This window comes from Pangasianodon hypophthalmus, chromosome 12 (genome assembly GCF_027358585.1).
Source record: "Pangasianodon hypophthalmus isolate fPanHyp1 chromosome 12, fPanHyp1.pri, whole genome shotgun sequence".
Classification (NCBI taxonomy): Eukaryota; Metazoa; Chordata; class Actinopteri; order Siluriformes; family Pangasiidae; genus Pangasianodon; species Pangasianodon hypophthalmus.
The window spans coordinates 13,078,336-13,099,857 of record NC_069721.1 but is presented as its reverse complement, the minus strand read 5'-3'; the positions used below and the strand labels follow the sequence as shown (position 1 = coordinate 13,099,857).

Here is a 21,522-nt window from a genome sequence, read left to right as displayed (position 1 = left end):
GAATAGAAACGTCTGATTTTTACCTGGAGGGACTGCTTCCAAAGACTGAAGCCCTGCCCTGTAATGATGTCACAAGCTATAACTAAATGCCTTGGGCTTGTGCTCAGTGCCATCAGATGAATGTAGGGTGCAGAGGACCAACATCTGCAGAGGATCAATTTCTGCTTCAGGTAAAACAATGCTATAAGACAATTACTGAGAATTACTGAGCTTAACCTCACTGTAGATTACTGAGGAAATGCAATTCAGCACTGATTGCCAAATACATGAAAAAACTTGTAGATTATTTAAATAGCTTATCTCATTTACTTGGGTTACATCTGGATTTTGTTCTATCTTAGTTGGTTTATTTGGATTCAGTATACATGTGTGTAAAGTAGTCTTCACTGTAAAGCATGTTAGTCCCATTAAGTTGTGTGTTAACTTATTTCTTCTCTTTAACTCCAGTTGTCATGATATGTTTTGGATGTTGAACTCAAGTTTAGAAGTTTTCAATTAAACTTAAAGTAAAAATTAAACTTAAAGTAACTCACATGACTGTGAGTTGAAACAAAGGTTATCTTCAAGTTGAGTTTACTCACTTTTTAAGGCAGAAGGTGAACTTTTGTTTGCAATGCTTACAGTGTTTTAATGTAATGTTACATACTGAGGATTCCAGAAAAAATGTAAAAGTTCATTCCAGGTTTGTAAAAATAAAATATAACAAGTATGACACTGCATGACATAAGTTTTCAGCTAACAGTACTAGGGATGTTTTGTTTATGCACATGCTGCATTTCTGTAATCTTTGCGTTTATGATTATTATTAGTAGTAGTATTAGTAGTAGTAGTAGTAGTAGTAGTAGTAAGAGTAGTACAATAATGTTTCTATTTTATTTTTGCAAAATGTTTTGGTTTAAAAAGACACATTTTTATAGAACCAACTGAGACTATTTCAGTCACTGTAACTGATCCTGTAACTGTATATTGTTTATGCATATTTTCAAAAGTAAAGCCTCCGCTGATTAGAAAAGTGTATTATGAGATTACAAAATCACAAACATTGGAAATAAAAATGTGCTGTATATGCACTTATTATAGTATTCTGTATTATGTGTGTAAAATTTCAATGTTACCAGGTTATTATTTTTCACCAGGTTTTAGTATTGTGTGGTGTTATGTTCTGAGGAAATGTTAATTATTAAGCCATGTATTATTAATTGTTATGTCATGCAGTTATTAAATCACTATAGTTTCTTGTGTTTTCCATTCACATGAGAAGCAGATAATGAAGTAATAATTTAATAGTTAGGTGATAATTCTTAATTTCCCTCTGTAGGTTTCTAATAGCTTTGTTTCTGTTTGCTTCCTCTTTGTATTAGTTATATAAAACAGTAAATAGAAAAATAATTGAGCATTTGAATGTTGTGAATCCACTGTTATGCCTCACCACATATGAAACCGGACTGATTTTCGTTTCAGCAAAGATTACTACAGCGTCCAAATGTTCAGCAAGCTCAAGAGTTCAGGTACGTCTGCCTCACAGTTCAATGCTGAACTTAACATTAATCTTCTGGACAAAAAAGAAAACTGAGCATGATTATATTTCCCATCTAGCAAATCAAAATGCCAAGTTTTACGAAGGCCCTGCAAACATCGAAGAGGTGCAGTCTGGCTACATGTATAAATCACCCCCTCAGTCCCTTTTCAGATCCTTGGTATGCTGCATATATAACATAAGTCCTAACTTGGAATTAATCTTTAACACAGCTTTTCTGTAACAACTTTTCTGTGTGACTTCCTGCTTTTGTGAACTTCTGCAGAAATCATGGAAGCGGCGGTACTTTGTGCTCAGCAAGACCCCTGCAAATCATTACGAGCTGAAGTTCTTCAAGGACGAAAATAGAAGAGGGAAACATCTAGGACAAATCAACCTTTATCAGTATGTGCATACTCACATAATCAAAAAAACATTATTAATCAAACATAACTGTTTACAGCTGCGTATTCCAGTTTATCTAACCAGTGGATTAGTTAAAATATTTCTGTATGATTATCAGATCTGTTAACTAAATAAAGACCTAATAATTTAGTGATTTTAGGATCTTGAGCCCTAATGTTTTGACCTTCAGTAATTTGGATTTTTCATATTTTTTGGCCTTCAATAATTTGGATTTTTCATATTTCTCATACTTCTTTTTCATATTTGTATTTTCCTATTTTTACATAAAATTTTTTCCCCATTGTTTTTTTTTAATGGTGGTTTAATCAACTATTTAAGAGATACAGACTTGGTCAATAAGTGTAACAAACCTTTTTGCACCTTCTAATTCTAAAATTAGGTATTTAATATATTATTAGAAAACCTGAAAATCTAAAAGAATAGCTGTATCGGTGAGGATCAATACATAGTTATATTGTAATCATCACAATAACACAATGAATAGAATAAAACAAAATTAATAGATATATATTTTATGCGATTTGATCTTAATGACAACCAAATATTATTGTTAATATTTTTAGTAATTATTTGGCAGTAATTTATTTTTTTTATTCAACACAGCTTAATATGACTAGTATGCATACTGATCATTAATCTTTATCTTTAATATTTTTAATTCATTTTCTAATACATTCAAATACACCGTAGTATGAATTTAGTGCATGTGAAAGAATTAACAGATTTACTAATTACCATCAAATAAGAAAAAATAAACTAATTTTTTTTTATTACCATGCACATAAACATGCTCACATCCTGCAAACCATGCAAACAAGTTTTATGTAATTTTGCTAAAGATGAGATATTTTAAAATTCAGCATATTCACAAATACTACTTACAAATACAAATACAACTCGAACTTGCCTAATACAAAGGAGACCCTGGACTAGCCGGGCAGGTGACTATGGTGAATGTGGTTGGATGATGATACGCTGTAGATACCAAAGAAGAACAGGTCAAAGCAGATACAACATATATTTCTGAATATTAAACATTACTTTGGTGTAACATTTCACGCACATATCCAGTGGCTTGTGAATAACATAGTTATATCTTTAAAAACATGTCAGTTCATTCCATTAGCATTCCAAAGTCTCAATGTGTCTTTTGCATTCAGGGTCTCCCTGTTTTTCCGGCAAGCAGAGTCACACCCTATTTGGTTGTGGATACAAAAGAACTTTAGATGCTCTATATCCTGTGTTCTGTACATGAGGTTGCCAGAGAGAGAATATTTCCTCATTGGAGAAAACAGGTTAGTCATGATTTATGGCAGCAATCCATAGACCACATTATATTCCATTAAGCTTGGGAAAGTTGAAACAACAAATATAAAGCTGTTAGGGATAAATATGTTTAGCATAAAAATGAGAATATTGTTTTGGTGAGTCAAAAACTGCAAGAGGCAACAGTTAAGGTTTGAATACTAAAACAATACAAAACAGTACTTTTACTAACAAAGATCACGTTTTTATATATCTCCACAGTTGTGAGATTGAAGCCTGGTTTAATGCCATATTTAAGGCTCTGAACACACATCTCGCCCCACTGCCTGACTCAGAGGTACTGTCCACAATAAATGGCAAAAATAATCAGATCAGACATGAACTCTACTTTTCTACGAAGAAAAATAATTTTAACTGAAAAAAAATACCATGTAAAGATTTGCTGATTTGAATTGATTGTGTTTTTTTTTTTTATAGGAAATCAGAAAAAATAGGTCACTCTCTGAGCCAAGTGTGTTTTATCATGATCGAAAATGGTTTGACGACCAAGAACAGGTGAGACACTGAACACCACTAACCAGAGCATACTAATGCCTGAGAATTTGTTCCCACCATAGATAAAGGAAAACACTAGATGTCTCACTTGCCTTGATGCTAGCTACTGTAATACCTCAGCGTGTCTGCCATATTGCAAAAAGTCCGATTAAACTGTATCCCACTACTAGTCTATCAAGAGATGCTGGTCCAAACTGGTAAAACTGCTTGTATCTGCTTTATATTCAGTTGGGTCACTCCATGAAAACTGCAGCCAAACTGTGACAGCTTAAAATTCCAGAAAAAGGAATTTTGCACTTATGCTGACATTATTATCAGACATAATAGCATATGTGTCAAAAGATAACATCTCTCAAACATGAGTTATGAGGCATCACATTTACTGCATTGTGCATGTGACAAGGACACAAAAATAACAATGAATTTATCAATAAAATTTAATTTTAAAAAATAGGAAAACATTTGACAAGTCAATAAATAACATTAAAACAAAATAATTAACAATTTGGACCAATCTCAAGGTTATTAACTGTTAATAACTGTTACCTTGAATATTTCAAGATAACTCTTTAGCCTATTTTCAGTCCAGTCAAAAAGAAGGATTCAGAACAGTAGAAGTTGAGATTTTCTTGGGTACAGAGTGCATCACTAGGAGGTTAAGGTAAGACCATATCAGTTATTTTAGTTTTTATGATAATGTAGTTGCAATATATATTAATTGGGTGACTTCACTATACCCTGTACAAAACACTGTGAGTGAAACATGGCGTAACTAACGACACAAACATCACAGATTGTCAAAATGCTTGTGATCTGCCATGTTAAATAATTATCATAGGAGTTCCATAAGTACTCACGGGTGATACACATCATTCCGGTGGGGTCCGGTGGGAAATTCGAAGCTTGGGAATAAGGCTGCAGCTGTTTCGAGCGCAACATAGCAAAAACAGGACACAATAAAACTACAAACTTTAAAATGTTGATTTCATATATAAGCTAAAGCTGTGGTAATTTTCCTCTCTTTTTCAAATACAATAAATTGTGCTTGACTGACTGAGAGAGAAAGATTGTTGTTATTCATGGAAACCTTGTATTTATTAAAACAGTTTGAACGTAACCCATGCAGACACCAATGGTTACATTCACAATAACTTTTAAAAGACTTCGTACCCAAAACGGGCTGTGACCTTGAACAACCATTCCCATAGATAACTATTAACTTGCCTCTTTACCAAAATAAGAAGACTTTTATTACAGGACAGGGTAGGAATTAAAGGGGAAAAGGTAATTACTTTATTTGGTAAAGTAAGGAATATCACAATTTCCAGCACTAATTAATGGGGAGAATTTAGAAAGACATTGTGTTTTTACAGTACTTAGCAACAGGATGACAATGAAATTATCTTATGTATATCTCAAGGTGTAACACCTTAAATTAATCATGATATTTAACAATATTCACTGCAATGTTACATTTTATTGCCAATTATTTATATATATTTGAATGGCTGAATGGGGTGACCCAGTTCCATATACCACTCTCAAAAAAGCTCTTTTAAACAGACTTCAAAAATCGCTGCATATTTGCAGCTAATATACAATATATCATAAATATACATGTGGTTGATATTTTTGACTGAGACTAATTTCTGGAAAGCAGTGGTTTGTAAGTTTTGTAGGTGAATAAGCCAATATAAGTAAGCTTTCTTAGTGTGTTTAAATGTTATTCACACATCTGAATCTACTATCCACTATTTAAAATAGGTCTAAGCCTAATTATAATAATTTCAATTAGAGATCCCAGGACAGTTCTATTTTAAATCACTTAAGAGATCAGCAATAAAAGACTGTAAGTAAGAATTACATAAATCCACAAAGTAAGCTTTATGTACCATTATGCACAAATACCATTACAACATATTTATCATGAATGGATCAAATAACATACTGTAACTAATAAAGCTAATGTGATAGACATGACCTCAAGTTGACCTTAGATTGAAAAAAAAAAGTTCGAAAAGTCATCTTGTCAATCTGTTTCTGCTATATGGGTCTCTCTCCGTTCAGGCAGATAGGAGCCTGGTTATATATATATTACTGGGAATTTCATTTGCATTTTCTAATGGACATGTTGCTTTTCTTAACAGAAAGAAACTGATCCAAATCCATCATCCCTTTCAACAAGACAGTCTGCTCCTGAGTCCTTCAACTGTCAGTACGCTCATTATGATTATCCAAAGAATTACAAGATGACAGCACCGCAAGTAGGTTATATTTCACCTAAACACACACACACACACACAAATACCTACAATATTTTCAAAAAATCATTATTTACATAAAATCACAAAATCATTAACATCTTCTCTAAAGTATCTGGAAAGTGAAGACACTGAGGAAGATGAGCAAGATGAAATGAAGATAAACAAAGAAAGTGAACCAGAAGAAGACACCAGCTACTACATGGACATGGACAGAGTGTAAGTTCCTCTCTTTCTTTTTCTGATCATTTTTTTTCTGAAAAACAAAAAATACAGCTATTAATGCTCTTATTATAAACTTATGCAAAAAAGCAAATATTATTACATAAGAAATAAAACACAACGGGGTGTACTATTATAGGAAAGAATCAATGATGGAGTGGTGTAATGCAAAGTTTGTTTGTTTACAATAATCGCACATTCTCAAATGTTTTATTCCTCTTATACCACAGTGATTTTCTAACAATTACAGTTTTTCATTTCTGAAAGAGCAACACATAATACTTTTTATCCATTTTGTCTGTGAAACAGGTTAGATACTGTTATCACTTATAACAGCTATAAACATTTATTCCCTCACTGTTAGTAAGATTTTTTTTTAAAAAAAAAAGGAGTTTATCATGTTACAGAGATGTTATCTGCCCTGAAGAGTGTCCTGTGTCTGAATGTTACCCCTGACCGTTTACCCCGACACAATGTTGACACTGGAGACTGGAGACAAATGGCCTCACCATATCAGCAATTACACATATTTTTGTGTAGCTTCTGTCAAGTCCTTGTATAGGATGTTACTATAGAAATGATAACATGTCGGAATGAGACTATTAATATAAATCTAATAATATAAATATAGAAAATTAATATAGAAAATTAAGCAACATCTTCTGACCATTTGAACATTAAACAGTGTTGTGGTATAAAAGCAATATAAAAAAAAGTTACTTTTTTTATCCAATTCTTGTATCTATAACAATATAAGATCTATACTAATCTCAAAGCTGAGTGCTGTAAGTGTATTTAATGTGACTCTGAATTGACATATTTTTACATTTTCTTGAATTACCAAAATTTTCACAAGTTTTCATGCCCATGCACAGGAGAGAGGTGATGAGGCAGCCTCAGAAAGAAGATGTCTTGTATCCTCAAACAAAGTAAGTACAGTGTGATGCTCTTTTTTGTGATTGAGGTGACTACATTTTTTTTTATTCATTCATTTATTCATTTCAGGATTCATTAGAATGTTAATGATGACAAAACTTTGTCATTAAGTCAGCATTTTATTCACTGTTGTGAATGCAGTGCATTCTGTCTAATTGGTTACTGGTTCCATAAACACCTCTTCAACTTCAACTTCAACTTTATTGGTCCTCTAGGGGACCAATAGCTGTAATAATTTTTGCAGCAACATACCATGCCATAACCACATCACTACAAAATTTTAGTATTAATAAAAACAATTACAGTACAAATACAAAGACATAACAATATATACAATACAAATATAAAATTGCAAGTTACATAAGATAAGATCACCAACTTTATACAAAGAAATTATCTATCATCAGAGGAAGTAGAATTCAGTAACTCAGTGGTTGTTTTTCAGAGGATGTTTTAGCTGAAACATTGCCAGTTGTGTTTAAAGAGGGGATAGTTCAACGTTAACCTGTTCAACGAGTCTGAAAGCTGTATTCAATGATAGAAACTTGGCACTGAACTTGCATCCTCATACCTATGACATATTACACATTGTTTGCTTAATCAGTGCATCTATTTTTTATTTTTAAGGTTTTTTTGTAGATTTTACTCAAAAAGGCAAGGGGAAAATCCTTTAACTCTTTTGATTATTGGTTACCTCTAGGTAAAATGAAAATGAATTTCGTTAATGATTGTTGGTTTAGCTCAGTTAAGTCAATGGTTTAGCATGTTTGGATTACATATTACGCAGTACATAAGATTTATTAAGCCTCATAAACTGGCAAGGACAATCGAGAGCTCTCACATCACTGGTTCATGTGAATTCTGTTCAGTTCCATTTTATTTGTATAGAGCTTTTATCAACAGACGCTGTCACAAAGCAGCTTTACTGAAATCCAGATGTCAATTTAACTCCATAATGAGCAAGCCAGAGGCTAGATTGGCAAGAAAATCTCCCTGAGACGACATGAGGAAGAAAACTTGAGAAGAACTATCATAACAAGAAACGGAACCCATCCTCTTCTGGATGACACCAGATAGTGGGATAATAAATCATTACTCTTCCATAACCGTATACTATAACTGTGTTGAACGGATGTTAAGTATGACCACCATAGTCTTTATGATTACATCAGCAGTTCTTATGTACAAGTCTACGGTATCCGAATAAGATTATCCACTGAAGAATGGGTGAGATTTTGGGCATATTGTTATTGGGAAGTGCAAATCCTTAGGGGATTCATGCAGGGCTTTCTAAAGCAAGTGGAAAGGAATACTAAAACTTGAGGTCTGGTCACCTAATTGTAGTTAGTTAAAAGTTTTAATCACATTTTGCTGATATCAGTATTGAGATCTACATATAATAACATAAAAATTACAGTACTGTTCCCACATTGTTGCCATCCGTGAAAGAAGCAGGACCCCCACCTCGTAAATGTCAGTTAACCCCTGAAGATGATTCATACTAGTCTGGACTGAATGACTCAAATGCGTAGTGTCTTGTACAGAACTTTGATCAATTTGTAATTATATAACTGTTTTTGAGTTCAAGATCTTTCCTCTTAACATTCACAAATAAACACCAAGTAGTAATGACAGAAAATATTTTTGCTTTGCAGTCTGGAAGGAAATAATTTTTCGGAGAATTCATTCCTCCTGACTGGCGATGAAGATAGTGGCTCCACTGCTCTGAACAGGCAAATTTTACCAGGGAGGTGAGAAAAAAATGCAAATAACTCCAGATGGTGAAACAAGGAAATATTTCTCTGGCTTTACGAGAACAGTGTAAAATGTGACTTGGTTTCAGATGTTCAGAATGACAAGCCGTCTGCTAATGATAAATATGTGCATTCCTCAGTGAAACGTCCGTTCCTGTGGAGAAGGAAATTTGTGTCAGTCAAGACGAGCTGAAAAACAGTGTGATCATCTCAGAGGAAGCAGGCAGGCTATGGTACACAACTTGCTAAAAACTTCACACAGAGTTTTGATAATACTGACGGATCATTTATTTATCTTGACTATGATGCATAGACTCAAGATAATCTCCAAATCATCAGTTGCTGATGTCATGTCATCTGTTCCTCGACAGTGTGTCCAACTGGAGGCAGTCCTCTGGTCTGTTCCATGAGGGTGACCAAATCCTGGCCATTAATGACCTGCTTACAGACAGCCTTGCGGAGTTTCACACTTATATAAAGAGGCTTAGTAAAGACCAGGTAAAAGTGCATGTCAGATTAGGGAAGTTATTTTTTTTTTGTTACTGGAAGTGGCTTTTTTTTTGCTAATGGAAGTGTGCTTAACTTGTTCGGTCTCTCTTGCAGGTAAAACTGACTGTCCTAAGACAGCCAGGTTCCCAATCCTTAAGTGGATGATGCACATAAAGTGACCTCTGCTCTGATTCTGTGCACCTCCCAGCACTGTTCATTTGAAATACAGGCACCTGTTGGACATGTGGAAGATCAGCCATCCTGACTCTCTGCATTCGAGCAAGCAGAAGTGCAATATCAGTGCAAAAAAGGGAAAGTTGTTGTACAGTGCTGCTCAAGAGAATGTTCAAAATGATCATAATAGTTTGTTGATTTCTCTTCTGTAATACACCTACTAAATCTCGTCTGGGAAAACTGTTGAGTTGAAATCTTCGCTCTGATGAAGAAATTACCAGACTCCACCTGTCCAGAAGTGCAATTATACTGCACTCGTCTGGCTTTGGGAGAACTACATTATGAAGCCCTCTAGTGTGTCAAATGTTCAGATGAGAGAGATTTCAGATTGCACTGCAAGATAAGGCACTTAAATTTTCTGAATGCTGTGCTATTTTTCCTCCTGTACTGATCATTTTTCCAACTTACAAAATACACATGGCATATTACTTTCATAGATATACTGGAGATCCATAGGATATATTTTGATATAAACAAATTATACCTGCATTAAAACAAATTAAAACCATATAGCACAAATATAACTGCTGCTTTTCATATATAAGTCTATAAAAATGATGTTGGACTAATTACAATGAACCTTGGCTTAAACAATCTCCATGTACAAAGTAATTTTGGGGTCTCAGTGGAACTCAGGCTGATTTCCAAATATGAAATAATGGTCTTTACACCCATACATCTTTCTGTACCGCATAGACAATTTAATGGACTTCTTGCACTGCAGAACATGTGCTATTTGAGCACCTCAACACTATCTTTATGTTGATTGGCTTTCCTATGATCTGGCTCCATTAACAATTGTTTTCATTTTAATTAGAATATCAATGGCATGTTTCTTTGAAAAGCTCAAAACAGCTACAAAATACACAAACTTGTCTAAACATCAAGACTCATTATTTAAAAGATTTATTTGCACATATTTGCATATTTTAAACATTTAAAACATTCATAGACAATGATAGAGTTATGGCACAGGAAATGTATTGGAACAGAATAGTCCACCTCAGAATGAACCTCAGATTTAGTGCATTCATTACTAATTACTTTGACTGGTAACTTGAGATAAACAATGACATTTGTTTCTGTACCAGAATGAGGAATGGCACCAATGTAAAACTGCAAAGGCAACAATTTAAAAACACACACTAAAACCGTGGTTCCAAATTTTCTTCTGCATTGCTCTAAATGAGAAGATTATGCTTATAACCAGGCTTGCCTTTGGGATCTGAATACACAATTTGACTACTTGGCCAAACGCTGATCTGTGGTGAGGCAGTGATCAGTTACTATCTTGTACAGGAGCCTTTTTTATGGTCACTCCTTGGTCCAACATTTAGAGCTTTAACCTCTGCTTGCCACTCACTGAAGCAGTTGGTCATGGCCTTCCTGCTGCTCCAACTGCCCACGTTCACTGTGGGAATGATCTTCAGTGGCCGCAGCCACTGCACAAAGCGCTTCAGCTCCAGGTAGCTACTGTGTTCACTGTATGGAATACCTGTAATGGACAAACCATGATTAGACCGAAATACATTAAAAATACACGCCAAAACAAACAAGTTGGATGTATAATATGATTAAATAATTTGAAAGAAAGCAAAGCAGACATTATATGTTGAACAGTAATGCCTGGTTTCAGGTTGGGAGTGTAGCTATGACCCGAGAAGAACCTATGAAATAAGATGTTAATTTTGCTTGTGGCAGCCCAAGATCTGAAAATTAAAACCCCAGATTGAAAAACAGTAGGTAATCATGGCTCTATGACAAAGTGGAGGACCGCCAGGGCAGTTTCCTTCTAGAACTAGTGACGTTTTCCTGTGTGCTTATTTCCTTGCTGAGCTAATAGCAAAGTCACCCTCATCCTCTGGTCAACTCAACTGACCCAGATGACCTGGTCGTCCGCCGCTTGTTTGTAGAATGATGGTTACATATGTAACCTATCATTCTGCTGCCTTATGTTCTGGATCACTGAGGTGGTTTCTTTACATAACTAGTGGAGACTGCATAGCAAAGTCATGTGTTTAACACTTACTGACGCATTAGCACAATGCACTCCTTGGACAGTGACCAATAAGTGGACCAATAAGTGCCGAAACCTTTTTCTATGGTGAACGATGACCAGTCAGTGCTGATCTTGCACCCTCTTGTGGCAGGTTCTTGTGCTAATCGTTATTGAGGGTTAGATCCACAAAAGTGCTTAGAATACTTAAGTGCTGATACAGTTTCTATTGCGCATAGGAATCACTCAAGCACAGATACTCTCTACCGATGAGAAACACTCAATAGTGTACTTTACTGATGAGAATCTCTCAATCTGTATTAATACTGTACCCCACTGAGGATAAGAATCACTCAAGGTACTGCTAGGGCCATCTACTGAATTTGAGAAATCACTCAAGCACTGATGCTGATCTTAGTTGAGGCCAAAGTCCCATTACTATGCTCTACTGAGGAGGAAGTCATTCAGTGCTTATGCTGTTTTTTTTTTTTTTTTTTTTTTTTTTAAAACTACAGAGAATGTGAATTATTCAGCATCAGATAGTGTGCCTTACTGAGTACTCAAACTCCCCATAGAACACGTGTAATGATGGTGGAAAGTAAATTCCATGGTGCTGCTTCACAAATGAAGTCACAAACGCTGCTCTTAGTGCCACCCAGGAGGTGACCGTAGCACGTGTCAAATGGCATTTAATGTTAGAAGGCATCTCTTGGCACATATTCAAGTATGTGTGCTTAAGCACTTCCTTAAACCAACAGGCTAAATTGCCTAAACAGTGAGACCCTTTTATGGAGCTCCACAAAGCATACAAACAGCTGGTCAGTGACCCACAGTCTCATCTGCAAGAGCAGACAGGTTGATGGGTTTAATATAGCACAGTGTCAATATCTCTGGCAGGACTCTGGGCCACAGTGTGACATGTTTCCACTTCTCAATGCAGTGCACGCAATTTGACAACTTGCCTGGCCATAGTGATTGCCAGTAAATAAGCCATCTTAAATGAAATCCACTTTACATTGGAGTTCTCTATTGGTTTTCATAGCAAGTGCCTCTGATCCCTCGTAAACAGGCCAGTACTCTGGGATTCGCTCCCAGGGGACAGCAGGTCTGACGGGTAATGGACACACAGGGCCTGTCAATATCGTCAACAACAGGCAGAACTATAGCCTGTGAGAAATGTCTAGGGTTTCCTGGAAATGTTGCACCAAAAGACTACACAGCTTTCATTTTGAGGATACTGACATTCTGATATTGAACCTTGTTTTACTGAGCACACTGGAAAAATCCATTAGTTCCATAAAGAAACCACACTGGTGGTCCAGAACATAAGAAATTAGAACCACAGTCTCCCCAAGTCACATCAGCTGATACTGTTAACAGATTATGCAGTTTAGAAGCTGGTGAGAGATTCCCCATTTAGCAAGACCAAAAGTAATCCATACAATCAGATTACACGCAGAGTCTCTTACTCCATCACAGCACTGGTCAAAGGATTTAACACAAAGAGCAGCTACACCATGGCGAGTTAATGTTCTGGATTTCACACCATGATGTAAAAGCCTACTTTATACTTGATTGATTTAAAACATCCAAGATCACTCATGCTCCAAAAGAGTCATAAAAAGCATTGTTAGATTTTTCCTCCCAAGGAAAGGAAAAAAAAAAAATGATAGGTACACCTGAAAACCTGTCTCCTGTCATGCACATAGTAAGCAAGGACAATGAAGGTCTGAAAAATAAAACTGCATACCATAAATACTGATGTTGTCTTTGACCTGAGGTTGTATGTGCGCCACACCCACTTCCTGACTGAAGGTCCAGCCCGTGGGTTTGAATGCCACCAGCTGGTCATACGTACCAGAAAACTTGTTCAAGTATGTTTTTAAATTCTGTAAAAGGACATTCAGAAAATGTAAAAACGTAACCAACTACAGTTACTGAGAAACCTTACAGTAATTAGAGTAACACCATAAAATGCCCCCCCCACTCATTTTACTTCTACTTTTATCACCTTTCAGTAAATGTGTATAATTTGTACATTTATAAAGACTTCATGAATTTCAAACATTAACTGAATGTATCTAATATTTTATTTAGAATTAACTGAATTTATCCAACAATTACAATTAGCCTTAAAGAACACAACATAACCATAGCAGATTCAAGCAGAAATGCTTTTTATTTCCTTAAAACAAATAACCCTTTAAGAAGCTAGTGGTAGCTAACGTTCTTTATTTTTAGCCAGTGCATCTCACTGAAATAATTACAGCCCTATTCCAACAAATGTATGCTAATCATTAACGAATTATGTACACCCAAAACAAATGGTACATAAAAGTGTAGTTTTGTCACTGTTAATGCTACAGAAGAAATAATTAAAAAAAAAAAAAAAAAAAAAGAAAAACCCCTATGAACTAGGTCTAGCACATTTTGTCTCCTGTCTATCAGGGACATGACAGCATTACACTTTTTTTTTTTTTTTTTTCCTTTCTTTCTCCTTTAAAACCAGTCGAGTCAATGCTTACATCAGCATTTATATGAAAACTGACTCACAGCAGATTTGGATGCTGGAGCACAGCTCTTTTTATAATCTGGCACAGCATGTAAGTGAAAATGTCAGAATGTATCTGTGCACTGTTGCTGCATTTGCACGTTCTAATTTTAATTACAATCTGCCCAATCTTAGCACATTAGCATATTTTTAAAGATTTATTAAAAAAAATGTTTTGGGCATTACAGGATGCATACAAAATTGTCTGGCTATTAAATCCCATACAGACTGCAGCTCACCTTGAAATTGATCTGCATCATGGGAAGAACATGGATCCGAGCTGCCTTCATGTCTGTGGTAATACACTGGTAGATGTGCTCCGACTCTAGACAGCACATGGTTTTATAACGATCTTTGGACATATAGACCTTTGAATCCAGCACCTGAGAAATGGCTAATGGCAGATGAGAAGAAGAAATAAACAGAAATGCAAAGTTTAACTCAATCTTGCACAAGTTCAGTTTCAGAAGGCAGTTAAGGTAAGGAAAGTCTGGTCACAGGAGGACACTTTAAAGGACAGAGCTCCCAGCAGGAGTTCAAAATAGGCAGGAATAGGCTTGTAGACAGGAAAAAGGTTGAACAAGATGAAATTCATCTCAAGCCAAGAACACATCAGGAGAGAAAGAATTATCTTTGACATTTCCCTTTAATCCTTCCGTTATATGGCCCCGTCAGTTAATCAGCGCAGATGCTGTGTTCACTAAAGAGGATTCTTTTCTTTCCTGACAACTGCTGAGAATGTATAAATGCAGTGGCTGGGTACTAGAACAGCAAAAAGACATCACTCACCTAAGAACACCTTCTCCTTTCCCACAGAGTAGGTGCCACACACAATCAGCGTGCGAGGGTTGAGTGTGACCAGCTCAAAGGCTGTGTTAGCAGCAAAGGTGATCACTTCCTGCTGTGTGGGAAATGCATATTCTGGACTGCAGTACCTATGCCAAATAAATAAATAAAAAGATTAACACTCATTATAGAGGAGCAACGAGATTCAGTTTGAAAGTGCATGACCAACCTGTGGCTTATTGTTTAATATTTGCTCAGTATTGGATCTGTATCAGGTTCAGGTGTTGACAAACACTCAGATCTTATTGGTACCACATCAATAATGGGATTAGTGCATTAGTTACTAATGAAGGCTTGTGACATTCAAAACACAGCAGTGGCCTTCAGCTCATAGCACCACTGAATATCCTTTACTGCCCAGTGAGGCTTGCTCACTGTTGGACTGTGTAGATCTCAAGACCTCAAACTGTCTCAGTTGGTTCCTCGCACCGAACAGATGTTTGGTGGCCGAAGTACTCACGTGGTGTCCAGATAAAGTGTCTGAATCCTGACGCCCTGCAACTCCGGGTAGCGCTCCATGGACGGATGAGCCCGGAAGTCGCCCGTGTGGAGCACAGTCTGGCCATCTGGCAATAGCAACAGCAGCATGGCTGATCCTGGACAGCTAGACAACAAACAAATTGACAACTCATACAGACCCAGTCACGGACCAGTGCTAAGGTAGTACAAAGCATTTAAAAGTAAATGGAGGAAATCAAAAGCAATAAAACTCACTGATTGGCATCTAGTAGGATAACCTTTACACCATCGACTACACATTCCTCATTCATGGGGAGAGTATGGATATACTGCTCATCCACATGCAGTTTACTCTTCACCAGGTTGCCTGTTATCTACCAAGACAAATACATCAATCCACCCATGCATGACACTTCAGCAGCAAAACATCACTAAGAAACTCATTACTACTCAGGTGAATAATGAGAAAAGAAGGAACGATAAATGAGCCACAATTACGAAGCCAAGAGAAGAGCTCTATCGACTTCCAATTAATCTTTTGCATTTCTCCTGTACTCAAAGGAAAGGAACCCAGCAAAAAAAATGTGAGTTGCTCTAGAAATATTGCTTACATCTTTGAAAATGAGCATATGCATTCTTCCTCATGGCCAGTGTGCATTTATTTACACTTTGACAGATACTTACTTTATTACAATAGATAGGAAAAGTTGAGGTTTTCTTCAGTCCTCCGTAGTGATCAGAGTGGAAATGTGTGAGGAAGTAGGCCGTAATGCCTTTGATATTCCCATACTGAAAAGCATCCACAGCAAAACTCGTTCCTGGGCAAAGACAAACAATATCAAATCATTAACAGAATGGCAACAGACTCCATAAAGCATATACCTCATTAGTGCAACATGTGCAATCTAGTCATCTTAGCAATGATGTATGTCACATATGACAATTAAGAAGATGAATGTGGCCCCACTAAAGTCTTCATTCTCCCTCTGTACTAGGCTCTATGCTTGTAACATACACAGCATCAAGCCACTGCCCTTCAGGTTACAAGGTAGTGACAAAAGATGGAGGGCGAGAGTCACACAATCCGCCTCTGAACCTTTGTTGGGCCCTTGAGCAAATATGCAGCATTCATGTCAAGATAAAATGCCCGTTATTCCAACTTAAAAAACATTCAGGCACTTCCATATCATTTAATACATGAAATTAGCAAACTGGTTAAACATGAACATGTAATGAAACTATGTTTCAACAATATCCTCCTCATTCTTTAAAAAACTGGGGGGGGGGGGGGGGGGGGGGTGAAGCTTATCAGCTGTAATACAACATAAGCCGAAAGACAAGCTAAAAATTCCTAGATTAATTTTGTCCATTTATGTAAGCAGTTGCCTTACTTCTGCGTTTTCCCCTCCATATGATGCAAGTGCAACATTAGCTTTCAAATTATGGTTGAGCGAAATGAAAGGAGGAGGGGGAAAAAAGAGAAAAAAAAAAACCATCACGATACTAGAAGACATTTCCTCGATACATGATATGCATCATGATATACAGGTTTGTTAAACTGCAAGCAAAAAGTAGTGTTGCATTAAAAAAAAAATGTTGATACTTTATATCTCAATAAATTAATACTGCAAAGGAGGAGAAAGCCTAAAAAAAAGTTAACATTTTCAAAATTTGAAGATTTAAAAAAAACAATACAAAACAATCACATCAGCTGGTTTCCATAAGAGTTTGAAATTAGTTTAAAAAAAAAAAAAAAAAAGCTACAATATCTCAGAAAAGTATACTGTGACATAATTTATCAGAATATCAACACTGTATCATCAGATTGCCTAGCCCTACTTCAAATGCTCTACTGCACTGTTGGAGCGCATCCTGTTTCAAAGGTTTCTCTGGATAAAAGCACCTGCCAAATGACTGGAAGTATAGAATTTATGTCCTCATTGTTCATGCATTCAAAAGATAAAATATTAGAAAACTAAAGTTACATACAGAACCACCACAGCATTTCTGACACCATTCCAAGGGTACAGAGTGGTATTTTAAAAAAAAGTTTTTCACAAAGAACAAACACACTGAACAAATATTTCAAAGACATGAAAGGAATGGGGTCACAATGCATGCAAGTCAAAACAAACATTAACAATGCAACTAACCAGGGATTTTCTTGTAGAACGGGCATCGTTTGGGCTCTTCTGCTTCTCCATCTGTCGCTCTTGTTTTGTTCCACCTCTTCCTCCCCCATGCCCTCGCTCCTCGGCTGCCTTCTGTTTGCGTAGGCTGAGCAGCTCCTTCTCCTGCTTCTTCCCTCATCGTGGTCACTTCAGATACTGCCGTGTTCTTCCTCCGTCTAGTCTGTCGCTCTGCGGCTCCTGAGCTCTTCCCTGAAGCAGAGCTCACCTGGACTTTCTCTTCCACAGTTGTGCTAACTTCCTCTCTCTTTTCTTTCAAAGGCTTCAGTCCAAAAAAGACTCCAATATCAGTTTGCTTTAAACCAGATGCTCCTGCTTTGGTCTGGGATTTTTTGGGTGTCAGGGAAAGAGTTTGTTTCCTAGTGGCCAAGATTGTTTGAGTGGAAGACATTTCCTGATTCAAAGAATCAGACTTTACATCAACACAAGTAGAATTAAGACTTTCGAACTTTGCAGCAGTTGATATGCATTCACGAAGACGTTCCAGGACCAGATTTTGAGGAGACGGTAGCTGAGGATTATCTTCCCTTTCTTTCTTCACATGCACGTCTTTTGAGTGTCTAAAAGGGGAACTGGACTGAAGAGGTCTATCAGTAGGGCCTGCACAGCTGGAACTTGTCAAATGTTCATGTGACTCTAATGACTCTAATTGGTCACAGGTGTACAGAGACTCCTTAATGACTGGATCTCCTGGACTTCTGACTCTCTCGGTTTCATACTGATCCAAGACATCAGCAAACAGGTCATCACCACTCAGTGCACTATCATTGAACAATATCAGTGAATCAGAATGATCATCTTTCTCATTCACCTCCTCTAGTGCTGTACTGTGAAACAGTTTTTTCTTTATCTGCTTCTCTTCAGTCTCAGCAGGGAGCTCAGAAAGAGGAGAGTATGAGATATAATCATCATCATCATCTAAAGTACATGGTTCCTCTTTTACTTCTCTAGTCTGAACATCATGACTTACATTTCCTGCTTTCACTGGGGTTGACATCCTAATTTTAGCTTCCTGAGTTGAGGTGTGAGATCTAGGTCCTTTGGTAGAAGGGGACCAGCCTTTCTTTTTCTTAATATCCTCAGGCCCTGGTGAGCGCAAGAGCTGGAAGGCATTAGGACGGACAGGAGTAAGAGATTCTCTAGATCCATGAGCAGGAAAGGCACTCTGGCTGGATGCAGTGGACAGATTGACAGCACTGTCCACAACGCTATCTTTACTATAAATAATGGTATCATTATGAAACGTCTTCTGCTCCAGATGGAATCTAGGCGTGTGGCCCAGTATTGAAGATGCAGACTCTGTGGCATTTAGTGCTCGACTGTGAGCTAAAAGAGAGTGGCTGTACCACTTGTAGTGGTTTGGAATGGAGGAGGAGCACTGTAGGCCATCTGGACATTCTGGGATTTTCAAAGACAAAATGTGAAAATAATATCATTAATATCTACCATACAGGATACATTAAAGGGGTTGTGTTCAGTTTTGGGGTGAGAGAATGTTGAGTTAAGTACAACTTTATTTCAATGAGACAAGCATCCAAACCTTACAGTAAAGTCAGCAGAAAGATAAATTAAAAAAAGAAACCAAAAGAAACAAAAATCAAAGTTGTGTAATGGTCTTGAGACCTCTAAATGAGTCATACTTTGCAAAGTTCTAATGATGTTACAAAATATTACAAAAGAAGAATAGAGGAGGAGGGGCAAAATATTACAACTGAGAGGATCCTAAAGCTGTTCAGAATATATGAAAGAGACCAGAAGAAGTCTCCAATATATATATATATATATATATATATAATGTATGTGTGTATATATATATATATATATATATATATATATATATATATATATATATATATATATATACACATACATTATATATATATATACACATACATTATATATATATATATATATAATGTATGTACATATACATACAGTTGAGGTCAAAAGTTTACATCCCCCTTTCAGAATCTGCTAAATGTTTATTATTTTACCAAATTAAGAGAGATCATACAAAATGCATGTTATTATTTATTTAGTGCTGACCTGAATAAGATATTTCACATAAAAGATGTTTACATATAGTACACAAGAGAAAATAATAGTTGAATTTATAAAAATGACCCCGTTCAAAAGTCCACTTGATTCTTAATACTGTGTTGTTACCTGAATGATCCACAGCTGTGTTTTTTTGTTTACTGATAGTTGTTCATGAGTCCCTTGTTTGTCCTGAACAGTTAAACTGCCTGCTGTTCTTCAGAAAAATCCTTCAGGTCCCACAAATTCTTTGGTTTTCCAGCATTTTTGTGTATTTGAACCCTTTCCAACAATGACTGTATGATTTTGAGATCCATCTTTTCACACTGAGGACAACTGAGGGACTCATATGCAACTATTACAGAAGGTTCAAACGCTCACTGATGCTCCAGAAGGAAAAAACATGCATTAAGAGCCGGGGGGTGAAAACTTTTTGAATTTGAAGATCAGGGTAAATTTAACTTATTTTGTCTTCTGGGAAACATGTAACTATCTTCTGTAGCCTCTGAAGGGCAGTACTAAATGAAAAAATACGATATTTAGGCAAAATAAGAAAAATGTACACATCTCCATTCTGTTCAAAAGTTTTCTCAACTGTATATACATAATGTAACATCACTATCTATGCTCCTGGAATACTGACTGTCATACACATTTTAGTGTTTTCCCTGCTCTAACACAATCATTTCACCTTGGGAAGGGTGTAAATTAGCTGATTAGTTGAATCGGGTCTGTTGGGAACACAGAAAACACAAAATGTGCAGGACGGGGGGTACTCCAGGACCAGGGCTGGGATCCTGTGTCTTAACATACAGTGTTTGACCATTGCTTTGTTATTTGTGATAATGAACATCTGTCAAACACCAACACACTAAATGTCTAAGTTAAAACAACTTTCTTTGTCTCAAACATATACATAGTTTATATAATAAGGATTATAAGATCAGCTTATGGACCACTTAAACCTAATGTTCATTTTCAAGGTTATCTCTTGGTGTACAGTTATACCTTTACTTGTTTCTCCAGGGTTCTCCAGGCATTCAGCAACATGCCATTGTGCTGTCTGGACGACCAAAATGGAAAATGGCATTTGACAGACAGGACAGTAACCCCTGGACTGATCTGATGGCCCATCATGCACTTCGGCTGACTGTGAGCCGGATGGTAGGGAGGATTTGGTTAGTGGTCCGTCTGCATTGGTCACTTGAACAGGCTGACTCTGTGTACATAGTTTAGTCGCTGTCTTGGGCTCAGTACTCAATCTACCCCCTCTGCAGGATTTATCTGACTTTTTCTTTGACGCCCCTTGCTTTGCCAGCCTCCGTCGCTTTGATCCATCTTCACTAGATTTCGGAGTTTTGTCTTGTCTTTTAGTCTTCTTAAGAGATTTGTATTCCCAGATGTCGCTCTCAGACTCGCTCTGTGACATCAGTATCAGAGTTTACTCAAATTACTGAACACTGTTACACACAGGACCGAGGCGCCATGTATTGTAGAGGCAAAAGAAAGCTCTCATTCTCGTTCAAAGCTTGGCATGTCTCACGTAAAGTTTATAAGGCACAGAATAACCGCTTCAAAAGTGCACCTCTTTCATTACACACTTACCGCCAGTGCGGAAAGAAAACAAAGAGTACGTTCGCAATCCGCATTTTCGAGCACCGTTTCTTTTGCTCTCTAGCATAATTAGTGGTAATCTTTAATAAATAAATTATTTAAAATATAACTATTCTATTCACTAGCAAATACATCGTGAGATGTGCTAAGACAAAGAGTGAATAATTATAA

At 36.6% G+C, this 21,522-nt stretch overlaps 2 protein-coding genes across 3 annotated transcripts; one reads left to right on the top strand and one right to left on the bottom strand.

The window, feature by feature from the left end:
* The first annotated feature begins 76 nt into the window (after positions 1-76).
* Positions 77-10,443, top strand: LOC113527342 (pleckstrin homology domain-containing family S member 1-like). 2 transcript variants are annotated; one of them, XM_026915033.3, is made up of 14 exons: positions 77-170; positions 1,462-1,508; positions 1,597-1,697; positions 1,803-1,921; positions 3,103-3,237; positions 3,470-3,545; positions 3,686-3,763; positions 5,911-6,027; positions 6,137-6,243; positions 7,122-7,175; positions 8,838-8,933; positions 9,077-9,169; positions 9,308-9,434; positions 9,540-10,442. In XM_026915033.3, the coding sequence occupies exons 2-14, from the start codon at positions 1,484-1,486 to the stop codon at positions 9,588-9,590; spliced, it is 1,179 nt and encodes a 392-aa protein (XP_026770834.3). In that variant the 5' UTR covers positions 77-170; positions 1,462-1,483; the 3' UTR covers positions 9,591-10,442. The 2 variants fall into 2 exon arrangements, with proteins under 2 accessions (XP_026770834.3, XP_034165324.2); XM_034309433.2 differs by lacking the exon at positions 3,103-3,237 and having other exon boundaries at positions 9,540-10,443.
* Positions 10,444-10,549: 106 nt separating this feature from the next.
* Positions 10,550-21,499, bottom strand: dclre1a (DNA cross-link repair 1A (PSO2 homolog, S. cerevisiae)). Its single transcript, XM_026915026.3, has 9 exons — positions 20,746-21,499; positions 17,665-19,098; positions 16,196-16,329; positions 15,767-15,885; positions 15,513-15,656; positions 14,996-15,141; positions 14,446-14,600; positions 13,406-13,544; positions 10,550-11,154 (listed from the first exon to the last, which is right to left on the bottom strand). The coding sequence occupies exons 1-9, from the start codon at positions 21,164-21,166 to the stop codon at positions 10,946-10,948; spliced, it is 2,901 nt and encodes a 966-aa protein (XP_026770827.3). The 5' UTR covers positions 21,167-21,499; the 3' UTR covers positions 10,550-10,945.
* Positions 21,500-21,522: the final 23 nt, after the last annotated feature.